Raw genomic sequence first — 25,335 nt, forward strand, 5'->3', positions numbered from 1 at the left:
TAAAGGAGGGAGAATGAAAAATTTGGAACACTAAATCATTGCAAAAATGAATGTTGAAAACCATCTTTATATATAATTGGAAAAATAAAATAGTATTGAGAAAACTAAAAAAACAATTTCTTAAAATTTATTTCTGTCTACTGAGCACCTTGCTTAGTAGCACCTGAAATGAATCATTTAATAAATACTTGTTGAATAAAAACATAAAAAAGCTAAGGGGAAAAAACACTAAAAAGGGAGTCATTTAACACAACTCATGATGCCAAAAAGAATCCATTGCAACATTACAACAGGTAAATGCACAAGTTATGTTATTTCATCCTTACTGGGGGAGGGAAAATCCTAGTTACCCCACCCTAATGAAGGTTCTGGCAACAAGGAGCTAGTAAGATGCAAAGCCAGGATTAGATGTAGATAAGGAGATGTAGAAGTCACTTGGTGAAATCATATATTCATATATAATTTACATCTCAGTTTAAAAAATGTTTAGGGAGTTTATGACTTGTTTAGAGCCACACAGCTATCATGTATTAAGTGTTTTAAGGAAGGATTTGAACTCAGGTCCTCCTGACTTTTAGAGCTCCATCTACTGCACCATTTAGCTGCCCTTGTTTTTCTTTTCAGTACAAATAAGCAAAGAAAAAGGAGGGGAACAGAGAAATATAGAGAATCAGAGACAGAGACGACACAGAGATAGGAAAATTTTGTAGGAAGTTCTTCAAGCTTTGAATAACTCCATTCTCTCTGGGACACTTGTTTTGAATGAGATTTTGTACTCTAAGAGTTGGATTTATGGTGTTATAGGATTCTATCAATTCATTACCACAAGGGGTCAGAACATGGAACCAAAATAAGTCCCATCCCTCAGCAGCTTGTTCAGAGAGTCCACTGAACCTCTGAGGGTTCTGGACCTCCTGTGGGTCGGTTCTCTCTGCACCTTACTAAAGAAATATAAAACTCTGAAAGCATTTCAAACCCTTCTAAGGCAATGACTTTGTTGGAGAGTAGCCAAGTCTTTCTTGAGAACTTGGTGAAACATGACCATTTAAAAACCATTTACCCAAAGACATTTCCCGTTCTTGTTTTTTTTTTTTTTCATTCATTCCTTCAACAAGTACTTATTAAGCACCTACTGTGTGCCAGGAATTGACACAATTTTAGGCAACTTTTTAGAAAATTTATCTTCAAAGCCCCTACTTGAAGATCTCCTAGATGGGCAGCCCAGTACCTCCCAGGACAGTTCATATCATTTGTAGATGGTTCTAATTCATGCAGTGCTTTCCTTATGGCTAACTGAAATCTACCTCTCTTCACCTTTCCTTGTTCGAGCTCTTCCCTTCAAAACAAACTCAGCAAGTTGAATGCTCTTCCACATAGACACCTTTCAAGCCCTTGAAGAGATCCGTCAGGTGCCACCCCAAATTCAGTTTTTTCCTCTAGGCTAATCATCCCTTGTTCTTTTTTCTAATTCTTCTATATAGCATGATCTTGGGGCCCTTCCCTATTCTGACTGCCCTTTTCTGGATGTTCTCCAGCCCTTCAGTGTCCTTCCTAAAATGTGGCATCCAGAACACCGAAGAGAATTCTAGATGTGGGATAAACATAGTTCTTGCTTTTACAGAGATGAGACTCATGTATGAACTACAAGCAGGGTTGTGTTGGAGTCAGCTTGTACTGACTCCTGAGACTTGATTATTAAATGCTCAATATAAACATTTACACCTTTGAAATGGTAAATGCTTTGGATCAGGGCCTGATTTATCACTTGTAAAGAAGTGATGGAGAAAATATTAATATTGCATATGAAAATTAAAGGTATCTGTGTACATTTCCCCCTGGGAAGCTAATTGTTAAACATTTACCAGCAGATCTCTGAACATAAGTGAATACCAGTCAGACAATATCCATCAGGCCCATGATGAAGAGTTGGAAGGTCCCTCCGAGCACAGAATGTTACATATTGAATATTAGAGAAAGAAGTTACAGACTCACAGGACTGCAGCATTTGATAGATCTCAGGAGTCATCCATTTAATACAAGTTACAATGCAAAAAAAAAAAAAAGAAGAAAGAATCTACTGCAACATATCTGGCAAGTGATCATCTAGCCTATGCTCAGAGACTTCCAGAGAGGAGGAGCCCAAATCTCCCTTGGTAACCCATCCCCTTTGGGACTCTTAGGAAATGGAACGTAAGAGGTGGAAAGGTCTTTAGAACAGGGAAAGTCAGAGTTGGGAGGGACCTTAGAACAGGGAATGTCAGAGCTTAGAGGGGCCATCTAATTAAATCTAGTTCAAATTTCTCTTTACATTGACAGCCTGAGTTTTATGATACCAACCACTTTGACCAATTTGTCTTCTCTAGAATAAACCCATTTTAATTTTGAAGCATTTAATTTCATCTCCATCAAACAGCAATCTCTTTGTATGTTAGTAAGGAGAAGGTATAGACTATGAAATCTAGTTATCACAAAAGATCAGAGTCAATGTAGAGTACACCGAAATCACCACACTCGAATTTCAAAGAATTATTCCGAGTTTTCTCATCCATATGAGCCTACCTGCTCATTAATTTGACACACGGCTAGATTCTGGTCATCTCGGGAGCAGGCCACCCGGATATACTTCAGCCAGTTCCCATTTCCAGTCTGGTTAGTCTCCACACAGAACTTCTCATTGCCCAGCTCATCTGCAATCTGTTGGGGTAGGATGGGGGGAGAGGGAAGGGAAGAAAAAAGATAACGGTTATTACAGGCACGACCCACCAAAGTCAGGAAAGTGTACCCAGAGATCTTGGCAAAATTGTCATCAACAACATTGCTCTAAGGCTAACCCCAGTGATTTGGTTGGAAATGGTAGTGGTGAAGGAGTCAAAGGATGAGCCATAATCAGTCACTAAATTTCAGAATTCAATGGGCCTTCAGTGGCTAATGAATCCAACCCATGATCGACCAAGAATCCCTTCTACAATATCTAATAGGTGATCAACTAGCCTTTGCTTGAAGACTCTCCACGAGGGCCTCTTCCTCCTACCTTCTCATCTCACCTCCCACCATCACTTGTTGCATTCTGAGACAGCTCTCATTGTTCACTTTCACGAAACCATACCTCATTTTTCTTTTATTTTGTTCTTTTTATCAGCAACTTTGGCCCCTTGTTTTTAGTTCTGCCCTTTGGGGCTAAACATAATAAGTCCATTCCCTTTTATAGTCTTCCAAGTATCTAAAGTTGGCAATTGTGCCCTTCTCCTCCCACCCCATCTTCTTCTTTTCTCTCTCCTTAATATCCTCTAATTCTCATTTAATTCATTCTAAGATAAAATGGGTTCAAGTCATCTGGTCCACAAGCATTTCTTAAGCACTTACTAGGTAGCTTAATTAATTCATTAAGCACTGCCAGGTAGTGTGCTGAGTATTGGGGATGCAAAGGCTGACAAAAACACGACCCTTCATCATAAGTTGTTTAGTTTATCCTTATTTTTCTTGAAATATGGGACCTAGATTCCAAAGAATCCCTTATTCCATCTAGCCCTACTATTCACACATTCATTAAGTCCAGTGGAAATGATTGCACAAGGTTTGAGACTGAAGGGAAGTGTGGGGGCAGGTTGAAGGATTAATTGATGATTTCCCCCTACTTAGTTTATCTTATAATGTGGTACCCAGATTGGATCTAACCCTGTCATTCACACATTATCCAGTAGAAACCATAGGAAATCTGACTTGATTATTCAAGACTCGGGATTGAGTGGGAAAGAGAGGAAACCAGACTGAAGAACCCATGAAGATTCTCTCTTCTCTCCCTCCCCCCCCCCAACTAAACTGAGATCACAGTACAGGGCAGGGTAACAACCACAACCACTTCAAGTTCCCGGCAAAATGGTTGTGAGTGATTGGAGCCTTGGGTTAGAATTTTCTGAAAGCACACTGATCTCACAATTAGAGGTTTAGGAAAGGATTTGAAGGTAAAGGTGTCTACATATCAAAGCCCGGGGGGTATTTCTCGGTGGCTCTCTAAGAGTTTGAGGCGAGAAGGTGTGAGAACCAAGCATTAGGGTGATTACTTTTATTTTCTTCAAACAGGAAAGTCACCGTTTGACACCCCAGGCTCAACCTTTCACACCAGGCTGCTAAAGGAACTGGAACTGGGAGAATGGCAATGTTCTAGCTTGCTCAGCCAGGGTAAGAACCGGAACTCTGAGCCACACCATTTACAAGAATCTGCCCGATTTGAGTCAAAAATCTCGCTTCTCTCTCTGTTCACAGGGCAGGATTTCCATTGGATCTGTTGTCTTATGAAATAGAAGCCACAGTTCTCACTGGGAGCAACCTGGTGGGCTGGGCTCACATTGCCCACATCTCCTCTTCCTCCCTCGACTAGCTCAATTTTCCTACTCAAGCACAGCAGAAATATTAGGAAAAGAGTCCAGGAAACAGCAAGAAAGCTAATAGAGAGAGGGGAGGAGAAAGGGTAGTGGACTTCTCTTAGTCACTGACCAAGAACTCCAGCCATGTCGTTAACTATAGATGTCAAGGAAGATGAGATCAACCAGAAAGAACTTGAGAGGCCATCAGATCGAATTCCTTCATTTGACAGATGAGGAAATTGAGTCATGGGGTGATTAAGTGACTTACCACAGCTAGTAAGTGTCTGAGTCAGTGTAGGAACTCAAGAGCCTTTCTGACTCCCGGGATTACATTTTATATAAGAGATAATCACAAAGACATCACAAAGTTGTCAGGAAACATCTCTCTTCAAGACATTTCAAAATTAGAAATAATACTAAGAGCAACCCCATGAGCTGTGGAAGAAGTTATCGCACAAATGTTAAACCACCTGAATAAGTCGTTGGGATACCCAAAGTCCATGTCTTCAAGGAGCCAGTTTAAAGTCCCCTAAAATGACTGAAGAAAATAGAACACCAAAACCAAATTCTCACAGACCTTCCAAGCTATTTCCACAAAGTTGGTCCTACCTCCTGTAGAATGTAAGTACCTTGAGGCAACTAGATGGTGCAATGGATAGAGCACCAGTCCTTGCAATCAGGAAGATCTGACTGTGTGACCCTGGGCAAGTCCCTTAACTTTAATTTCCTTGCAAAAATCAACCAGCCAAACAAAAAGAATGTAAGTATTTTGAGGGTAGGGACTCTTAACAGGGCAAAGTAATGAGGAGGAAATTTCAGGAAAAATACAATAGCACCGATCATTAATAATTAAGAATAATAAAAATAGCACTGAATTCTTAATCATTAATAATTACTTTAATATTTATTTAATTTGTTTAATTCATATTAATATGCATATAGCAGCATATTAAATAATAATAGTAAAATAAAAATTAATTGTAATAATTAATAAAAATAAAAATAAATACATGATGATAATAATGATGATGATGATAATGAACCCATCAGCCTTGGTTCTCATTAATATCTCAGTCTTTCTAACTGTAGAGTGGAGCCATGGACTTTCTGACTCAGAACATTTCATTTCTTACCTGGCTGGGCAACTTTACACCTCTTCTGACCTTCCCCATAAGTCCCTGGGTACCTTCCTTATCCATCCCTTCAAATGTATTTTCTTCCTCCATTGGATTATAAACTCCTTGAAGCCAAAGACTTTTTCTCTTTTGTATTTGCATCCCTAGAGCTTAACAATATCTGGCACATAGTAGGTCCTTAATTTATTGATTTATTGACTTAATTATGATAACAATGCTAAAGATAGCTGTGACTTCCCAGGGTTCATTAAACTAGACATGGTACACTTTGAAAACCACCGATTTAAGAGCAGAAGAGTAAACTAAGTGACCTTTTAGTGAAATGTCTCCTCCACCCACGGCCATTTAATCCATCTAACATGATGTATAATTGTTGATGCGGAATCCTAAGGCTCTGGGCTGGAAAGGACCCATCCAGTCCAAGTCCTCCACCCATCCACGCTGGAATCGCTTCTAAGGCAACTTTCTCAAGCTATCATTTGGATTCTGCTTGAACGGCAAAGATTGGATTTGACTTGGAAAGTCCTTCCAACTCTCCATCTATGGCTTGCTTCCAGGGACAAGGGGCTCTAGCCTAGAAATTAGCCCATGGCACTGTTGGACAGCTCTAACGGCAGAGTCTTCCTCCCACCGAGCTGAAATTGTCTTCCTAGTTTTGGTTTTGCCTTCTGAGGCTCCATAAAACCGCTCCCTGCATTTTATAGATGAGAAAGCTAGAGAGCAGAGATATTGGCCATGATCACACAGCTTGGAAGTGCGTGGGAGGTGGGATTTGATCCTTGGGGTTTTGGACTCCCGAGTCCACTGTTCTATCCACCACACCACATTGTTTCCCTAATGCTTCACTACATGACAGATATCTTCCCATATTTGGAGACAGCCGTCATGTCCATTTTAAGTTCCAGCTGAAATCACACCTGGATTCAATCCTTCTGCAGGGCAGAGATGAGGCGAGCATCCATCAGGCTGGGAAGGATCTCGGTCACCATTCCAATCAGCCCAGAAAGAGCACTTCTGATCTCTGTGTCCTGTGCTCAGAGGGAGTCAGGGCTCGCCCCCTTTTGATCAGGACACACTTCCTTAAAGCAGAAACATCTGGGAACCGCAGAAACCTCAATTTGAACAGGATGGAGGGGGCATGTGTTCAATATAACTGTGAAGCCAATCATGGGCCACGGTGGGGGTGGGGGGGAAGAGGGAGGGATGGAGGAGGCTTCTTCCGAACAAGTCAGACACCCTGATGCCAAAACCAGAGAAATGGAGAGCTTCGGGGAAATCGGCTTCAGCAGTGACCCATGGATGGAAAAATCCTCACCCTTAAAATCTTTGTCTTCATCGCCTTTCATCTCACCTTTCTTCTTTCTTCCCCAAATCCCAGAATCGCAAGAGTCCAGAAAAGAGCTCGGAGGGCAGACCAGCTGAACAACAATTACAGCTACAGAAATAGCTCTTGTTTACACATCGCTTTAAAGTTTGAACAGTTTGTTTGATCCTTACAACCATAGGAAGTAGGTGTGATTACTACTCTAATTTTGGAGATGAGGAAACAGATCACTCAGCCAGGAAGTATCTGAGGCTGGGCTGGAACTCATGTCTACTTGACTCATTCTTGCACTCTATCCAATGACTGGTCACCCAATGGAAGACCTTAAATGAGTAAGACTCGATTAGCTCCTGAATCAGCCCTTTCATATAGTTATAATCCTAAGGATGTTATTCCTTACAGTAAGTCTAATTTCATCGCACCTCTCACTCGACACTCCTACTTGATCTCGCTCTGTGGCCAAAAGGAAACGTAAAAGTCTGATCTCCCTCCTAGCGAACCCATGTCACCAGATGTTTGGCAATCTTTATCATGTGACCCTCAATCTCCCCTTCTCTCCAGTTTCACATTCCCTGATTTTTCAAGTAGTCTTTAGATACAAGGTCTTTCATCTTCACGATCACTCCTTTTTGAGATCCTCAATCTATGGCATTCATCCTTCCTTGAAGAACCCAGAACCAAGTACAGAATTCAGACATTGTCTGCATAGGGAGTAGGACTCTAACCTGTCTCATCCCAATCTCTTACAGTAGCCTAAGTTTGGAATAAGATTCTTGATCATCATGTCCGATTGTTGATTCATACTCAGTCTGTGGTTCACTGAAACCCTCGGAACCTTTTCCCATCCTGAATTGTGTGAACTGGAATGATCAAACCCAAATGTAAGACTTCAGTACCCCTTCCTTTCTCCCTCTGGGCTGGAGCTTCCAATTCTCTGCTAGAGAGTCTGACACATGCATCCATGTAGTGATATTAGGGGCTTAGAAAATCTAACTAGCAATGGACAAGAATATATAAAACACCTTGTGTGTGTCTGTTTGTGGGTACAGTGTTGGGGAAATAAAGACCCCCAATTTCCCTGCTCTCTAGGGAAATGTGATCTCATTTCCCTCAACATCATCTTTCTTTGAACACTTAGATCTTAAAAGTGGGATATGGAGAGAGGATGGAGAGAGGATTTGGAGCGAGGAGATAAGTCTCCAAAGAAAGAAATTGTGGGAATTTAGATACTATGGAGGTTTGTTCAAGGGGTATCTCCTGAGAAGCAGCATGTTTCGTTGGATAGAATACCTGATGTGATTTTAGAAGGATCTGAGTTTCAATCCTAATTCAAATACTTGCTAGTTATGTGATCCTGGGTAAGTCACTTTACCTCTTTGCCTCTGTGCGGAAGAATGGGGTTAGATTCGATGGAATCTAAATTTCCTTTTAATTCTGGCTTTATGATTTTTCAATTCCTGATCACATTAACAGGTAGTGGGGTGAGTTTAGGTAGATGAGGAAGTGATGGTAGTGTTTGGTGTGATGAGCAAAAGTTCACACAGCTGGGGGAGAGGGGGGCAGAAGGCACTGCCTTCCAGCGACGCAAGCCCTGAATATACCAGCTGTGCAGCTGAGATGTCCCTTCGCCCCTGTACTCTGTGGCTGACACCTCTTTACTGTACTCACCCTACCTCCTACGCTCAGGGCTAAGGCTCTGCAGGAAATCAGCCGAGAATATCAACAGAGAGACCTGTGGTTAGTTTCACCTTGAACTGATGCGCTCACACATGAGCTGTGTTCCTCTGCCAGGATGAAAGGGACACCTTACCCCAAGTCACAGCAGCCCCCGGGGGTTACTGGGGTTACTGGTGTGAGCTGGAGGGGAAAAAATCTGAAAACTGCCACTTGTGAATACTCAGCATCAGCTGGGACTTGACTGAGGGACTCTGGCCAAGACTTAGACTTATCTGCCTCCTGGAGGAGCCCTGGGGAGGTGGTCAAGGAGGAGATGGCTGCTTGAGCCTCCTCTGATCCACATCTGGCTCTTTCTTTCACTTCTTCCCCAGAGGTAGGGGCTGGCTCTGTGAGGGAAGCAGACCTCCAGCACTCTTCTCTATCACATGCAGCCAAAATGCCCAGAATGCCTAGGATCATAGAGCTTGGAGGGACTTTAAGGGTCATTTTGTTCAACTTGGGTACCAGAGAGTCAGTAACTTGTAATGATAACAATACAATCTTATTGCATCTTAGGATACTTTAAAGTTTACAATGCAGTTTACATAATTACATAATCGATCCTCACAACCACCCTGGCAGGTGGGTGCTATTATTATGCTCATTTTATAGATGAGGAAACTGAGTCTCAGAAAAATGAGGCAGTTTGGCAAAGGTGGTAAGTAAAGAAGCCAAAGTCTGATCCCATTATTCTGCAATCTAGAATCTTAGAATTCTCGAATTGAGAAGGACCTCAGACATCATGTAGTCCAATTTATATTCCTTCCTTCCCCCCCAAATAGTATCTCTTCTTCCTTTCCTCCTCTTCTTCCCTTCCCTCCCCTTCTCTCCTCTTCCTTCCTCTCCTCTTCTCTCCCCTCCTCTCCTCTCCCTCCCCTTCCCCCTTTCCTCTCTCAAACACTCTTAATTGCTTCCATCCTATCAGTGACTAGAGCTCTGGATTTGGATCCAGAAAACCCGTATTCAAATTCTCCCTCAGACCCTTCTTAGTGACATGACCTCAAGGGCCTCAAGGAACTGAATCTCAGTTCTTCCAGCTGTAAAATGGGGATGAAAAGCAGCATGATGTAATGTATAAAGAGCTGACCTCGCTGCCAGGAAGCCTCAGGTTCAACACATTTCTAACATACAGATGCTGCCAGCCCTAGACATGTCATTTTTAATGCACAGAAAGGAGATTCTCCGAGACTAAGATGGCAGAGTAGGGGCAAATCTGCACTTGTAAAAGGAATTGCTTCCCTGGGATTCACTATACTAAAGAAATCTTACACTTAGTCCAACAGGAAAAAATGGGGAAAAGAAGAGCATCGATATCACAAAGTTGTCACTGGGATCCAGTGAAATACTGTGTATAGGGAATGTTTCAATCTTAAAGTGATATAGATATGTGAGGTATTGCAATGTAATTCTATAGTATTCATGTGACATTGTGTCTTATTGTTGTTGTCGTTGGGTTGTTTTAGTTATGACCGATTCTTCGTGATTCCATTTGGGGGTTTTCTCATCAGAGATACTGGAGTGGTTTGCCATTTCCTTTTCCAGCTCATTTTCCAGATGAGGAAACTGAGGCAAACAGGATGAAGCGACTTGTCTAGCTAGTCTTAGAAGCTATATTTAAACTCAGGATGATAAGTCTTCCTGATTCTAAGCCAAGTGCTCTAACCATTTAGTCACCTAGCTGTCCCTTATATTTTATATTTTGATATAATTTTTATTTAATTTTAATTTTAATTTTATTTTTATTTATATGTAATATTTAAATATATAAATTATATTTTATAATTTGATATAATAAAAATATTAATGATAGAGGCCATAAGGCATAGTGACTAGAGAACTGATCTCTGAGTCAGGAAGACCTACGTTCAAGTCACAGTTCTGACGCATGCTAACTCTATGACTCTGGGCAAATCACATAACGATGATGATAGCTCAAATTTACATAGGTTTTAAGGTCTGCAAAGAACTTTAGATTATCTCATCCTCACCACAACACTGGGAGATAAGTTTCTATGATTCTTTCCATTTTACAAGTAAGGAAACTGAGGCAGACAAAGATTAAAGTGGCTTGCTTAGGTTCATATAGATAGATAGTTTGTGCCTGAATTCAGGTCTTCCTTCCTTATATCAGGTTCAATTCTGGGCAAGTCTCTTCAGTGTATATGTTGTGCAAGAATTGAATAACTTGTATTGTAGAAGAAATTTCCATGAAATAAAATAAAAGAAAATCATATCTAGTCTTTAGTCCTATTCTTCTTATTTGTTTATGCTTTGCAATAATGGAGAGTTTTGTGAAAGATTCAGAATTACTAGAAATTACTGAAAAAGTTAGCATCAAAGACCCCATAATTTGACTGATGAATATTGTTCCAGGAAATGGTAGAAATTACAATACATCCCTACAGGGATAACATTTACCATCTTTTAGAAACCTATAAAGATATAATCAGAGGCTAGAAATATATGCCCAAATCTTGCTCCCATCTCTAAAGTAATGGATGCTAATCCCTTTAGTCCAAAGACATGTCAAAATAGTCTCAAGAATTCTACTGATAAAATGTACTTGAACCAGAGAATTAAAGCAGATAGAACCATGATTTCAGTCATCCAGTCATAATATTGAGCCAGAAAAAGGTCATCACTGTGTGGTAAATTGTTGTTGTAACAATGAGAACCCATATTAGTCAAACTATGTGCATTGGGATAGTTCCTAAATGGAGAAAGTTAATAGAAGAAATGCAACAGAGTAGAAATAAGGTATGGTATACATCACCCTTGTCTTTCTCTCTGTTCCAAAAGTTATCCCAAAGATGAAGAATTGTTTACATCCCAATACCGTAATTCAACCACAACCAAGCAGTCATATTGTCCAATGGCTCAACACTCCACAGAAGATTAGACAAAAATCATATGCTATAGTGACTTGTCTTCAGACCACTTGTATTTGAGCGCCACAGAGGAAGAATGAAAAAGCAGTGATGCTGAAAATAATACAAACTGACATTTAGATAATGCTTGAGAAATGATAAAAATCCTTTATAGGCATTCCCATTCTCTCCCATTGCTTTAGAAATTATAAAGTCCTTTATGTGCATTATTTCATTTGCTATTATTAATTTCAACTCACATTTCTGTAACACTTAGATCTATAGGATTACTAGTACAAATGTTATTATCTTCAACTTATCTGTGAGGAAACTGAGGTATGAGTTAACTTGTGTAAATGATTTACTCCAGGTCAAAGAGTCACTGAGCTGGGACTTGAAATAAGTCCTCTGGGTGAACGAGATCCTCAAAATCATTCAGATTCTCTTCATTCTGCCACAAAGACTCTGTGATTCCCTTGTCCTGCTTCCCTGCCAAAGACCATGTCTAGCCTTGTTAGTGGTCCTCTTCCAACTTCATTTCTATTCCCATTCCCATTTCTTTTACAGCAAATGGCCACAAGCATTCTATGGAGACTAATTCCAAAACACAGAACCACAAGACTCTTTTCCCTTCCCTTGCTTCTAATTGATTTATAGATGGGGGACTATGATAGGCTTTATCTCTTCCAGCCCTTTTGATCCTCTTCGAAGTCTACCATAGCATTATCATTCTTTTGAGTAATCAATGCTTGCTAATTGCTTGATATATGCAAAAAAACTACTACAATGAGCAAATGCAGGAATGATCTCACTTAATTCTTACAATGACCTTGTGATACAAGTGCTATGATTGTTCTGATTTTACCAGTGATGAAATTCAGTCTCCAAAGAGTGAGGTCATTTGGCTGAAGACACTAATACTAGAAATAGAATTTGAACCCAGTACTTCCTGACTGCTAGTTCAGGAACTAGAGGTATCAGGAAAAGGCTTGACTAGGAGGTGGAAGCTAGGAATTCTGGGAGGTCGGCTCAAGGAGAGAGCACATTCCAGGCTTAGGGACAACTTGTGCCAGGTGTGAAATAGAGTAGCTCTGAATAGTAAGTGTCTAGCAAATATTTATCAAATTGAATTCTTGAATGATATGAAGAAGAGAAAACATACACAGAAATGATTTGGACCGTGCAAAAATTGCAAGGAGACTTTGAGCAAAGGTGTAGACAATATCTTACTGAGCACAAACTGGTTTTCCCGGTTCTTTCATCCCAGCCTCTTTAAGGGCACAGCAAGGTCAAGGCTGAGGAGATGGAGGCATGCCAGAGCTGTTCCTGACCCTGGCTTATATGGCGCTCAGATGCTCTCACTTACTTATGGTCAACGGGAGGAAGGAAAACCACAATCTAAAGGCAACGGCCAAGTGGGGAGCCCTGTGGAGGTCGGAGCCTTCCCTGCTCAGCTGAATAAATGTATTTCTTGCTACTGTGTCAGATCCACAGGATTATGGACTAGGAGCTGGCAGGAAGGGAGTTCAGGTGTTAGCGAGCCCAACAGCCTCATTTTATGAATGAGGAAAATGAACTCCAGAGAGAAGGAAATAGCCTGAAGTTGTTCAGGTGTCAACTCTCTTGCTTCCAAATTCATTGTATCAAGTGGTTTTCGGTATCTGCTGTTCAGGGGACCCAAATTGTGCCACATCTAAAGGTCCTAGATGGCAGAGGTGACTATATTTATACCCTGTAAATCCTGTACTTAGCACAGGCTAAATACGTTTTTGTTGTTCAGTCATTTCAATCGCCTCGCATTCATCGGGACCCCATTTGGGATTTTCTTGGCAAAGATATTGGAGTGGTTTGCCTTTTCCTTCTCTAGCTCATTTTTACAGATGAGAAAACAGAGGCAAACAGGGTGAAGGGACTTGTCCAGAGTCACCCATCTAATTAGTGTCTGAAGTTAAATTTAAACTTAGGAAGATGAGTCTTCCTGACTTGATGCTTGGAATTCTATCTACTGTTCCACCTAAGTCCTCTTGCCTCACATTTAGTAGGCACTTGATTTTGAATTGAATTGATTCCTGGAAAGAAAGAAAGATGAGAGAACCAAAACTATATGGCCTGGCTTGATTTCCATATATTGAATTGGGAAGATCACTGCTTAAAGTCACTTAAACTAAGCATCCATCTCCATTTAATACTTGATTCCAATTCAGAGTTGATGGGCACCTTATTTGACAGCTTGTCATACCTATTCTTTTTATAGATGGGGAAATTGAGGCAGATAGTGGTTAAGTGGTTTGTCCAGGGTTACAGAACTTGCAAGGATATTGTGCTACCTGGGGAATGGGGTTATAGGCTTCAGACCTCCGAGTCCATTTTCATTATACAGAGGCCCAGAGATGTCAGGTGTTGAATTCAAACCCAGGGCTTTGACAACAAATCCAGGCTTCTAATGCCACACCCCCCACTGTTAGCTCTTTTCCCTCTGGAGGATTTTTGCCTTGATCATTTCCCTGACAAGTGCAGTGGAGGGCTAGGCTAACAGAAACTCAGGCCTGAATCAGTCTGAGTCTCCCTCGAGTTCCACGCTGACTTCTAGAGGGCTTTAGAACAGACATCCAAGCTCCTTTTCCCTCAGTGAGCTGCCCTGAGAGGAGGGCTCTGGGTTCCAGAAGCTCCTTTCCAACAGCCGCCAGAGGAAATTGCCGGCCTGTTTCAGGGCTCATGTTTCTTCCCTCTCCCCTGTTCAGCTGAACGGGGTGCCAGTTTGGATCTCCAAAGCCTCACTGATCTAGGGTAGACCCTGTGCCCCCCTCCCTTCTCTTCCCACACCCCAGCTCCCCCAGCTTCATAATTCACCAACATCAGAAATGCTGAGTTATGAAGCTCAAGTGATGGAAAAATTATCTTAACCTTTACAATTTTTTTTGCACATCATTTGAGGTTTCCTGCTCTTCTCATTTGTGGCCGCTGCACTAGGCTGTTTCTTTCACATATCCGTGGGCTCGGTCCAGCGTTTGGCCCCATCAGAGGTGTTCTGTACAGGCTGGAATGCTGAGGGATCTGTCGTCAGTTAGCCTAATGGATTCCTAGTGTGCTCGCTCAGGGAAACAGACCAGCCAGGAGTTGGCCATCGTGGGCCGGCCCAGCGTCCTTTTGCTCTAACACCATTCCCCAGAAGCTAAGAGTGCCATAAACCTTCTCATCCCAAACTTTGCAAGGATCGGTCTCTGACAACTTGGCCAACATATGAATTTTATTTGGCAGGAGCCAGAAGGAGATTTCCCTCCCTTTGCCCTCCCTTCTATCCTCGACCCCCTTCTTTTTAATGACCCACAAGCTGATTTAGAGCAATAAGCTGGAAGCATGAAGTTTTGTGTTTCTTTCCCTCCCCCCTCCATCAAAAAAAACACCCTACAATTTATGGCTTTCACAAGTAGCTGAAACAGAAAGTCCATTCTTGCAATGGAACGAGGTGGGGGGAAAAGAAGGCATCTAGAGAAACACCTCTGTCCATGTGTGGACACGGAGCCTGGGTGAACTCATAAATCTAGCCTGCTGCCTTCATTAAGGGGGCTTCCTGGTGATCTGGACAAGAGTTAATGAGAAACGTGAAAGAGGGGAAAGGGTCATCACAATGCCAAGTGGATGAAGGGACTATGGCAAGGCTGACCAGTGTGGTTGGATCCTTATGTGCTTGGTGGATGGTGGGGAAGAATGGGTAAAGGTTGGAGGGAAAGAAGAACAACAACAAGAACAACAAGAAGAACAAGAACAATAAGAACAAGAAGAAAGAAGAGAAAGAGAGTGAAAGAGAGAGAGAGAGAGAGAGAGAGAGAGAGAGAGAGAGAGAGAGAGAGAGAATGTCAGAAGGGCACTTTTAGGAAAGTAACTCCCTCAGCTGAAGCTAGTTGCCTGACATGTGATGTCTGTGTATTGGCAAGTGAGGGAGAGAGAACAAAGCTGTTTGGAGAGGGCTCTAATTGGAGCTATTTTCTATCCATCTAGAGTCTGTACTTTCCTTGGGGTGGACATTCTCCTCTCTCCCACCTGTATAGGTCATACAGGTTGGACTCTCTCTTTTTTAGTAAACTAAAGGGATCAAACCATACCAGCATCCTATCTCACCATCTAACTACTCTCACATAAAGGTAAGTGGCAGGAGAGTCAAGGCAGGGGGCAGTAAAGTGGGCAGTGCCTGTCAACAGCTTTGGAACCACCAACCAGTTTGAATGGAGAAATCCAACAGGACATACATGACCGAACAACATGGATGGAAGAACAAGGAAGAGAAACTCAAATCTCTTGATAAAAATCAATCTCCACTGTTATTCTAGTGGAGGGTGGAGATGGGGAAAATAACATTTATTTCCTTGCTTAAATATGTAGACCTATCATGTACCATCCAACCCTTTCAGAAGATCCCCAATCATCTTGGTGTAGTGATTATTCCTTAGCTGTTTTCCTCAGTATCTTTCACAATCTCTGATCCTCCTTTCTTATGGTCCTCTGTCCTTCTTTGCCCTCTCTCTGTTCCTCCTCCTCCTTTTTTGGTACTCCCTATCTCCTGCCTTCCTCTTTTCTTCCTATCTTGCCTTTCTCTTATTCTCATTTCTTCTGCTCCTATTACTTTCTTTCAACTTCTTGCTCTATCCTGCTTCTTCCCTCCTCTTTCTCTACACTTCTCCCTAGCCTCTCCTTTTCCCTTTTCTTTTCCCATCTTTGGCTTTCCTTTTCCTTTTTTTTCTATCATTCTCTCTTCCTCGTTCCATTCTCTTCTTTTCTCTCTCATTTTCTTTTTTTCCCCCATCACTCTCTTTCCTCACCTCTCTTTAATTCTTCTTTTCTCCTCCTATATTCTTATTTCACTCTGTTCATCCTTCTCTCCATCTTTTCTCTTTTTCTGGTTCCCTCTGCTTTTTCTATCCCTTTCTCTCTTCATTTTTTTCTCTTTTTCTTTTCCATTCTTCCTTTCCTACCTCTCTTGCTCACTTCTTTTTTCATTATTTTCTGTGTTCTAAAGGGACAGAGAGTGAAGGGACTTGCTTACAGCAACATCTAATCATTCTACACAATGCCAGAAAGTTAAAATGTCAAAACAGAAGATGAGTTTGGGGCTGATGGCAAGCACCTATCTCAACTACCTCTCGTGTTTCCCCTGTTTAATGTGACTTACACTTTACTGATTTAAATAGTAGACAGTAGAACCCCAAAAAGAAAAAAAATTAGAAGAAAATAACAGAGCCCTGTCAGATGTGGTCCACTGCCTGCCTCCATCAGAAACGAGGTCGCATGACCTTTTGTGTAACTTGAATACAGACGCGTGCAAACTCTGATCCCCAAACTCTCCTCAATTCTCCTTCCTGTTCTGTATTGGGAGTGGAGGGGGGCAGAGCAGATCCAAATCAGGCTGAATTTTCTCCTAAAAAGTGTCTAGTCCAGCACTGGAAACATCTGCTATTTGTCTCCTACTTAGGCATTCATCAACAGCCACCATCTGGAGCCCTGGCCCATCAGGAATAAATTGGAAAATTGGTGATCAAAACAGAGACTCTTGCATCCAGAAGCAAATGAAGGAATCAATCAATCCAGAATTTCCTGAATCCCAGAGAACTGGATTCTGTTAGACCAACCTAACCCCAAGGGGCTCAGCACTGATGAGGAGGGAGGGCATTCCAGGAACAGGGGACAGCTTAAGCAAATACACAGAAGTAGGAGATGGAAAGTTAAATTTAGGTAATAGATCAGTTTGAAAGGATATGAGAATGAGCAGAAATGTATTAAATTGTACACATCCTAGGAGACTCATTAGTGGAGATGGGGAGATGATGGACTGCTTTATCAAATAGTGAGCTCTCTATCAATCAAGGTATCCTAATGGAGGTAACATGATTGGTACCATGGAAAGAATTCTTGATTTGAAACTTCTGTTTAAATTTCATCTTCCTGAGAAACTAAGTGGCACAGTAGATAGAGCACCAGTCCTGAAGTCAGGAGGACCCGAGTTCAAATGTAATCTCAGATACTTAACACTTCCCAGCTGTGTGACCCTGGGCAAGTCCCTTAACCCCAATTGCCTCAACAAAAGAGCAAAAACAAATTCCATCCCCCTACTTACTACCTGTTCAGCCTTAGCTAAATCATTAAATTCTTTCACCAAGGGATTCCCACACTTGGTAGGACTAAATATCCTCAAAGGGTTCCTTCTAGTGCTGAGATTTCTAGCATTAGAACAGACTTGCTCTGTCTCACCATGGCCTCAGGAATGATTAGATCAATCTTTTTGATTAATTCAATTGATCAATCAATTCATTTTACAGAAGAGGAAAATAAAGTTCAGTGAAGGGAGTAGGCTTTTGCTCGAGAACCTATAAAAAGATAGGAAAACAAATGTTTTCCTTTCAAAGACCTGCTTTTTGAGATGATTTTATTTGATTTATTTGATGTATTTATGTGGACTGCATTGCCTGTTAGATGATAATTTGTGCCTTAGTCCTTGGCAATATCCCTGGTTCCTCCAACTGGTTCTAATATAACATCCCCATAATACCTTTCACCATTGTTGTTACCATCCCTCTGGATACTCTAGCTTATCAATTTCCTTCTTAAAAATGGTGCTTCAAAAAGAATATAACACTCTAAAGGTGGTCTGACAAAGTCAGATCACAAAAGCACAATCATCTCCTTGTTCTGGGACGTTATAGCTCTCATAATGTGTTCTAAGATCCCATTGACATTTTTTTGAACTCGCTGTCATGCCCCATTATTGACTCAAATTGAGCTTGTATTCACCAACATTCCCATGGCCTCATCGGATAAACTTCTGCTGAATTGTGCTTTCCCAATATTGGTCTTGTAAAGTTGATTTCTTAGGCCCAAGTATAAGAATTTACACAAATCCCCCTTAAATCTCACCTTATTAGATTCATCCCAATACTCTAGTCTGTCACAATCTATTTGGATCCTGACTCGAACATCCAGTGTGTAAATTATGCCTCCTAATTTTATGTCATTTGATAAATATGTTTCCTATGTTTTTGTCCAAATCATGTTAAGGAACACAAAGCCAAGCTCAGGTTTTTAAAGTGGGGGAGAAGTAAACAAATATTTGATAAGTATCTACTTTGATAATATCTTTAAAATTATCTCATTGAATTCTTACAACTGTGGGAGGTAGGTGCTATTAATATGCCCCTTTTACAGTTGAGAAAACTGAGGTAGCTAGAGGTTACACAGCTAATAAGTATCTGAGGTTGAATTTGAATTTAGATCTTCCTGATTCCAGATCCAGCACTCTAGCCTCTGTGCCATGGATCTATAAATATTCTACAGCTTTGTCCTTATTTACCTATTAGCTGATTGTGCCAAAAAAGGAAATAAGAGTAGTGTGAGCTGTTTTTGATAAAGTTATGCTGACTCTGTGCTACCTTTGTGGATGTTCAACAACCCAGTCTAGAATATATTAATGATTATATTATTTAATATAGTTATTATTATGTATTAGAATATACTACATATTGTATAAACATATTGTGTATATATATTTTATATGAAATAACACTTTAATACATTTTAAAATGTATTGACAATTATGGTATTTCAAGAAGCACCATATATATGTATACACACACACATATATAAATATATATAAATTTACATACATATAAAATATTTAAATAAACATAGTAGACATTATTGTGTATATGTAACAATAATGTTTATTATGTTTGTATAATAGAAAAATTGTATCTTTAATGTATAATATAAATTATGTATTTAATATATAATGATACTTTAATCCATTTTAGAGCACATTAATAATTATGTTATTTGATGTATTTTAATATGTTATTATGTTACATGCTACATATTATATAATGGATATTATGTTTGTATAATATATGAAGTATATTTTTATTATATAATATGAATTTTGTATTTAATATGTAACAATAATGCTTTAATAAACCAATCTAGAATATTCTAATAATTGTTATTTAATATACTTTAATGTTATTATGTGTTAAAATACACTACATGTTATATAATATATTGCACATGTATGTAATCTATAAATGATATGTTTAATATATATCATTTTAATGATCTTTAAAATATACGAATAATTCTATGTGATATTTTAATATATTTATATATATAAAATAACATAGTTATATGATATATAACATATATTTAATACATAGTAGTAACATTTCAATATGGAATTTTCCAGGAATAGAAATGAAGACCTTTGAAGTATAGTTTACTAATTCTGTCTTCTTCTCTTTTTTGAAAATTGGGGTTTCTATTTTTCTCCAATCCTATTTTCCACAGTCCTTCAAATATAAACTTATGATGGCTCAGATATCCCATTTCTTAGTTATTAACTAACTCTCTTAGTTAACTATAGTTCGTTAGAACTAGTTATTCTAATTCTTCATGGAGCATAGCTGGGTGTGTCTCACTCGCTCCTTACTTATCTTGGGTATCTACTCCCTCCTGGTCATTTTTGTTCTGATTTTTCCAGTCTAAAGATCATTCCTCTTGGCAGAAGATGCAGAAATGAATGAAGAAATGAGTGGTTCTGCTTAATTCCTCAGCAGATAGAGGATTTGGCAATGAGGGACACCTTTATGGAAACCTTTAGCAATCTTTCACATTGCAAGTGTCATCATGGAACTGTCTCTTCTGGTCATTTGAACAAATTTATGAAAACAGCACGAGGGGCTGCTTTGTATTGACTAGAAGAGGTATTTGCTGAATGGGACCTTGGGGGAACCTGAAAGAGCTCAATAAAGAGTTGTCAAAAGTTATCGTTCTCTTCTCATTTCTAGGTCAATCTACTTTCTCCCATTTACTCTACTGGACAAGTTCCTCTCTTTGGGGTGGCTAGGGTACCACTCTTATAGATTGTACCTGGGAGAGCCAATGAATCTTGCTATGACAAAGGAGTCCAGAAAAGCTAGAAAGAATGCTAGATACCAGGTTTTGACTCCAGGTACCAGGTTTTTGACTCCAGGATCCGACACTTACTAGCTTGGACAAGTCACTTAACTACCCTCTTTGGTACTGTTTCCTTGCCTGTATCCTCATCAGAAAGCTGAAAAATGGGGCATTCCTATATTCCATAAATTACATTACATACTATAGAGTATATTTTATTATTATATAATATCAATAATATCTACCAATGCAAAAAAAGAAACTGTTTCTTCTGAATTATTTGTCATTTTATAAAAGAATCTTTAGTTCTTCCAAAGTGAATAACTTTCTCTCTTCTCCCTAATGATATCCATTTTAAAAAATTAGTTTGGATGATTTGGTGTGACTTTCCTTAAATTATTCCCCTTGCCTGGACTCCAGGTTCCTCATCCATGAAATGAGGGATTTGACTTAGAAAGCCTTCCTGGTTTAGATTTCATTTTCTTACAATTCTAGAATTTTGTGATTTTTAAACATTTCTTTTCTTCCAAGTAGGTACTACCTGTAGCAACCATGCTGGTTCGGTAAAAAGGCCAGCATTGTGCTTAGAACCCAGTTTTACAACCTACAAAATGGGATCAAGCAGTTGCCACCCTAAATTGCCCCTAGGAGATTCTGGAGAGAAGCTGCCATTATAGTACTCACCCATTCATCGATATTTATTCATTACTTAGTTTGAGACACTACTGGACACTGAAGATACAGATTAAAAACTAAACGGTTTCTACTCTCAAGAAATTTATTTTTATTTGAGATGAAACAACAAGATCTCTGTCTGTCTTTGTCTCTTCCACTCTCCCTCTATCCTTCTTTCTGTTTCTCTCTCACTTTCTCTCTCTCACTCTATTTCTCCTTTTCTCCTTCTTTCTGTATCTCTCTGTCGCTCTTTCCCCCTTATTCTCTCTCTCATTCTGTCTTTCTTTCTCATTCATTTTCCTTTTCCTTCTTTTAATCTTTCTCCTTTTCTTACTTTCTCTCCAACCCTCTTTTTGTCCCACTCTCTTTCTCGCTGTTTCTCTTTTTATTCTCTTTTATTCTTTGCTGCTATCATTTTTCTCTGTTATTTATATTCTCTCTCTTTCTCTAGCTCTTTCTTTTTCTGTCTCTCCCCCTTTCCTTCCTCTCTGTCTCTGACTTTGTCTCTGTCTCTCTCTTTTTCTACCTCACTGTCTTTCCCCTCTCTCCATCTCTTTCTTCTCTTCCTCCTGTCTCTGACTCTGTCTCTCTCTGTCTCTCTTTTTCTCTCTTTTTCTCTCTCACTCCTTGTGCACACACACACACACACACACACACAAATGTAAAATACAAAGGCACTTGTGTTGGAGAGAACTAGGGACACTGAGGCAAACTTGATGACAGGCATAGCCTTATAACTCACATAAAAACAAAGGCAGGAGATGGGCTCTGAAGCTCCTGACAAGCCATTTATAGCACTAACCATTAGGAAGCACTCTCTTCCACTAAATCAATCAGCAGCATAATCTGGAAGAACAAACTGATCAACTGGAAATCAACTGGAAAAGTAATGAATGATACTCAGATTTCTGTTTCCCTATAAGCTGATCCAAGCTCCCTGTGTTACCCTCAGCAAATCAAGTGAAATCTTTGGAATGAAACTCTGGGAGTCTAAACAACTTGAGTGAATCATTAGAAGACAATCAGGGCTCCCGAAGGCTGTGTTCTAAGTGGGTCATCAGACATAGAACATCCCTCAGAATCAGAAGATTGTGGGTTTCTAGGTGGAAAGTGCTTTAGTCCAGCCTCTTCATAGTGAAGATGAGAGAATTGACTCCCAGGAATCACACAGGATGACAGATTATCTCAAAGGAACCAAAGGCTGTAGACATGCAATATAGAATGAAGCCTTGGGTTTGAATCCTGCTCTGTGGGATCTGGAACAAACCATTTTCCTTTTCTCCTCTGGCTTCCTCCATAAAAGGCAATTGGAACCCACCGGTTTCCGAAAGTCCTTTCCAGCTCTAAATCCATGATCCTTTGATATTGCTTGTACCATGTAGGTATGACAAAAACATCAAGGGCTCAGAATAATTCCGATTTCTACAGCTTCCTAAGAGAAATCGGATCAGAGGCGGAAAGAGCCTTAGCAGGGTACATATTTCACACACCTCTAAACTCCGATTTCCCAGATGAGGACCCTGAGGCTGAGAGAGACTCAATATTTTGCCTGGAGTCCCACAGTAAGTAGATGTCACTCTAAAAGCCAGCTCTAAGCCCAGTGCACTCTCCATTGTATCATGCTGCCCCACAAAATTTCACCAAGGCCTTCTTCACAGCTCTTTGAGGTCTAAAAGCATTACTAACTCATTTTACAGATGAGGAAACTGAGGGACAGGAAAAAAATACATAACTGACAATGAGGAAAATAGGATTAAGAAGCAAAACTGAGCTTTCTGACTTGAAGACTCTTTCCCTTACCATCTCTCCAGTAGCTGCTTTCTGCTGGTGTAGACCACCCATGGGGAGAAGTTCATTAATAAAAAAAAAATTCCCAAACAGGCCAGATTAAGTTTTAAGCACCCCCGCTGCTGCCCCGGCTGCTCCAGACTTACCCCAGTCATCGTTCTTCTGCCTTTATGCCCATGTACTCCTTCCTCATCTTCTCCCATCCTCATCCAAGCTCCCGAAGCCAGATTCACCCAGAGTGCTCCAATCAATTTAGTGACTGTGTCCTGAGGACACCGGCCCCGCCCCCGCCCCCAGCAGCCCCACCATGCCCCTACTCTCCTATGGGCTAGGAGCCTCTCCCTACCCCTCCTCACTGATTTGTCTCTTCTGCAGCCCATCAGTGAGCGGGGCAGGACAGAAGCGGTTAATAACATAATCACCAAAGAGCAAATCCATCACTTCATTCGTACAGTGACTAATTTGAAATTGGCTCGGTCGCAGCAGAAGCAGCAGGAGATTATAGGCCTAAAGGTTACACGTTAGCAGACTTGGCTGTGACCTTCTGCATGCTGAAGTGAGAACTATTTTTTTTAATCATTAGAAATAATAATAATAATAATAACCCACTAACTCTAAGCAGATTCCCTAATAAAGCTGAAGGAGCTGTGAGGGTGTGAGCCCCACTGTACCCCCTCCACCACAGGAAGCCCCCTTCTTCCCCCCACCCCAGTCACTGGAAAGGCTTCTGGCAAACTGTCAGATTCATAACCTTTCTCAACAGATAGATATGAGTAAGGCAGCCCCTGCTGGGTGCTGTATTTGGACTCGAGAGGGTGAGAAACAGTTGGGTTTGTGAACTTGGCTCTCTCTGAAGAGGAGAAAGGCACGCTTCTCTCTCCCACCTCAACAAGCCTGCCCCCAAATGGCCCAGGGGGTGCAAATGAGGATAAGACCTCTCTAGACAGCCTGGGTTACTGAGCAAAACTCTCCCTTCTGGGGAAAAGGAAGGGAGAAAGGGCCAGTGGGAAGCACGCAGGTTTGGAAGTTAGAGAAGGTGAGTCTAATCCTAGCTCTGAGACTTTCTTACGGTGTGCCCTGTGGAGACCAAGCCCAAGAAAACAAAGGGGGGGGGGATTTCATAATAAACTTCTGAGACCCATTCTGTGACCATCTCTTTCTAGATCTTGATTTCCTGATCTGTAAAATGGGTGGTGCTAGATCATCTCTAATTCTGACTCTGAATCTTAGAATCCCAGAGTTCCTTCCAATGAACTTGTTAGAAATGACTAGGTTAAAATTAATTAAAATATTTATATATTTAAAGAAGCAAAAATATGACTTTTGGTGAAAATAATCATTTGAAATATTGTTTTTCATTTTTGTGGTTTAGATCATAGACTTCAGTGTTTTTTCCCCCTTGAGCAATTGGGGTTAAATGACTTGCTCAGGGTCACACAGCTAAGACTTGTTAAGTGTCTGAAACTAGACTTGAACTCAGGTCCTCCTGATTTCAGTGCTGACGCTCTATCCATTGCACTACCCAGCTGCTCCAATTTCAAAGTTTTTCATGGATATAAACAGGTGCTCCCTCTTACTCCATGACTTACTAGTTGTATTTTTTTTGTGCAAGTTCTTTAATATAAAATGAAGGAGCTGGTCTCTGAGAGTCTTCCAAGTTCCAAATTTACAACCCTACAATATTTATTGGGACTAATTATTATCTTCACTTTTGCTTCAGAGAAAACAAGGAAGGATGACCTAGTAGAAAGAGGATTGGATTTTCATTGGTTTTATCCTATTCAACCTTCTCTGACTCAGTTTCCCCATCTGTAAAATGGTTGTTTGGATCAGATGGACTCTGAGGTAAGTTAGGACCCTATAAGATCATTCTTTTCCTCCAAGTGAGTTGCTACCAATATGCAAATGATCTAGGATTTTATTAGCATGGTAGGGAGGGAAGGGGAACCTAGTGGGGGAAGTCTCTTCACCAACACAGGTTAAAATCCTTTTATAGTTTGCCGAGTAAGCCCTGTCAAAGTAGTAGTTGCCTAAGGGACATAAGTGGTTTAGAGACTTGTCCAATAAGTGGCAGAGGCAGCCCTTAAATCCAGAGCTCCCCTTCTTGTTAGAACAGGATAATCAAATGGTAACACATGATAAAATCACTGGGGGTGGGGGTGGGAAGAGGTGCAGAGAAGAGCAAGGGTGGTCTAGCCCTAGAATTAATTTCTGGTGTGGAAAATTCCTTCTATCAAAACGGGACAATAACTCCAGTGAAATTTATAATCTAGAAAGTTGGCTTAGGGGTTGAAAGGTTAAAGTGATTTGTCCAGAGTTTCATAGTCAGAGATCGTATGAAGAGTTTTAGAAAAATGAGAGGTATTTATCTCCTCCTTTTGAGGTGTCCATCTGATCAGGAGTGATCAACAAACAAAGGACTCTGGAACTTTTTTTTTTTTTTTTACTGAGGCAATTGGGGTTAAGTGACTTGCCCAAGGTCACACAACAAGAGAGTGTTAAGTATCTGAGATCAGATTTGAACTCAGGTC

The 25,335-nt window shown here is 40.4% G+C and overlaps 1 protein-coding gene across 1 annotated transcript in view; it reads right to left on the reverse strand.

Annotated features, from left to right (window-relative positions):
• PRDM16 (PR/SET domain 16) overlaps positions 1-23,049 on the reverse strand; it is a 111,299-nt gene extending 88,250 nt beyond the window's left edge. Inside the window, exons 1-2 of the mRNA XM_031961567.1 lie at positions 22,951-23,049; positions 2,560-2,694 (exon numbers count right to left, since the gene is read on the reverse strand). Coding sequence (XP_031817427.1) covers positions 2,560-2,694; positions 22,951-23,013 — 198 coding nt within the window. The 5' untranslated portion in view covers positions 23,014-23,049. The remainder of the gene's footprint in view (positions 1-2,559; positions 2,695-22,950) is intronic.
• Positions 23,050-25,335: the final 2,286 nt, after the last annotated feature.

This window comes from Sarcophilus harrisii, chromosome 3 (genome assembly GCF_902635505.1).
Source record: "Sarcophilus harrisii chromosome 3, mSarHar1.11, whole genome shotgun sequence".
In the NCBI taxonomy this organism is placed as follows: Eukaryota; Metazoa; Chordata; class Mammalia; order Dasyuromorphia; family Dasyuridae; genus Sarcophilus; species Sarcophilus harrisii.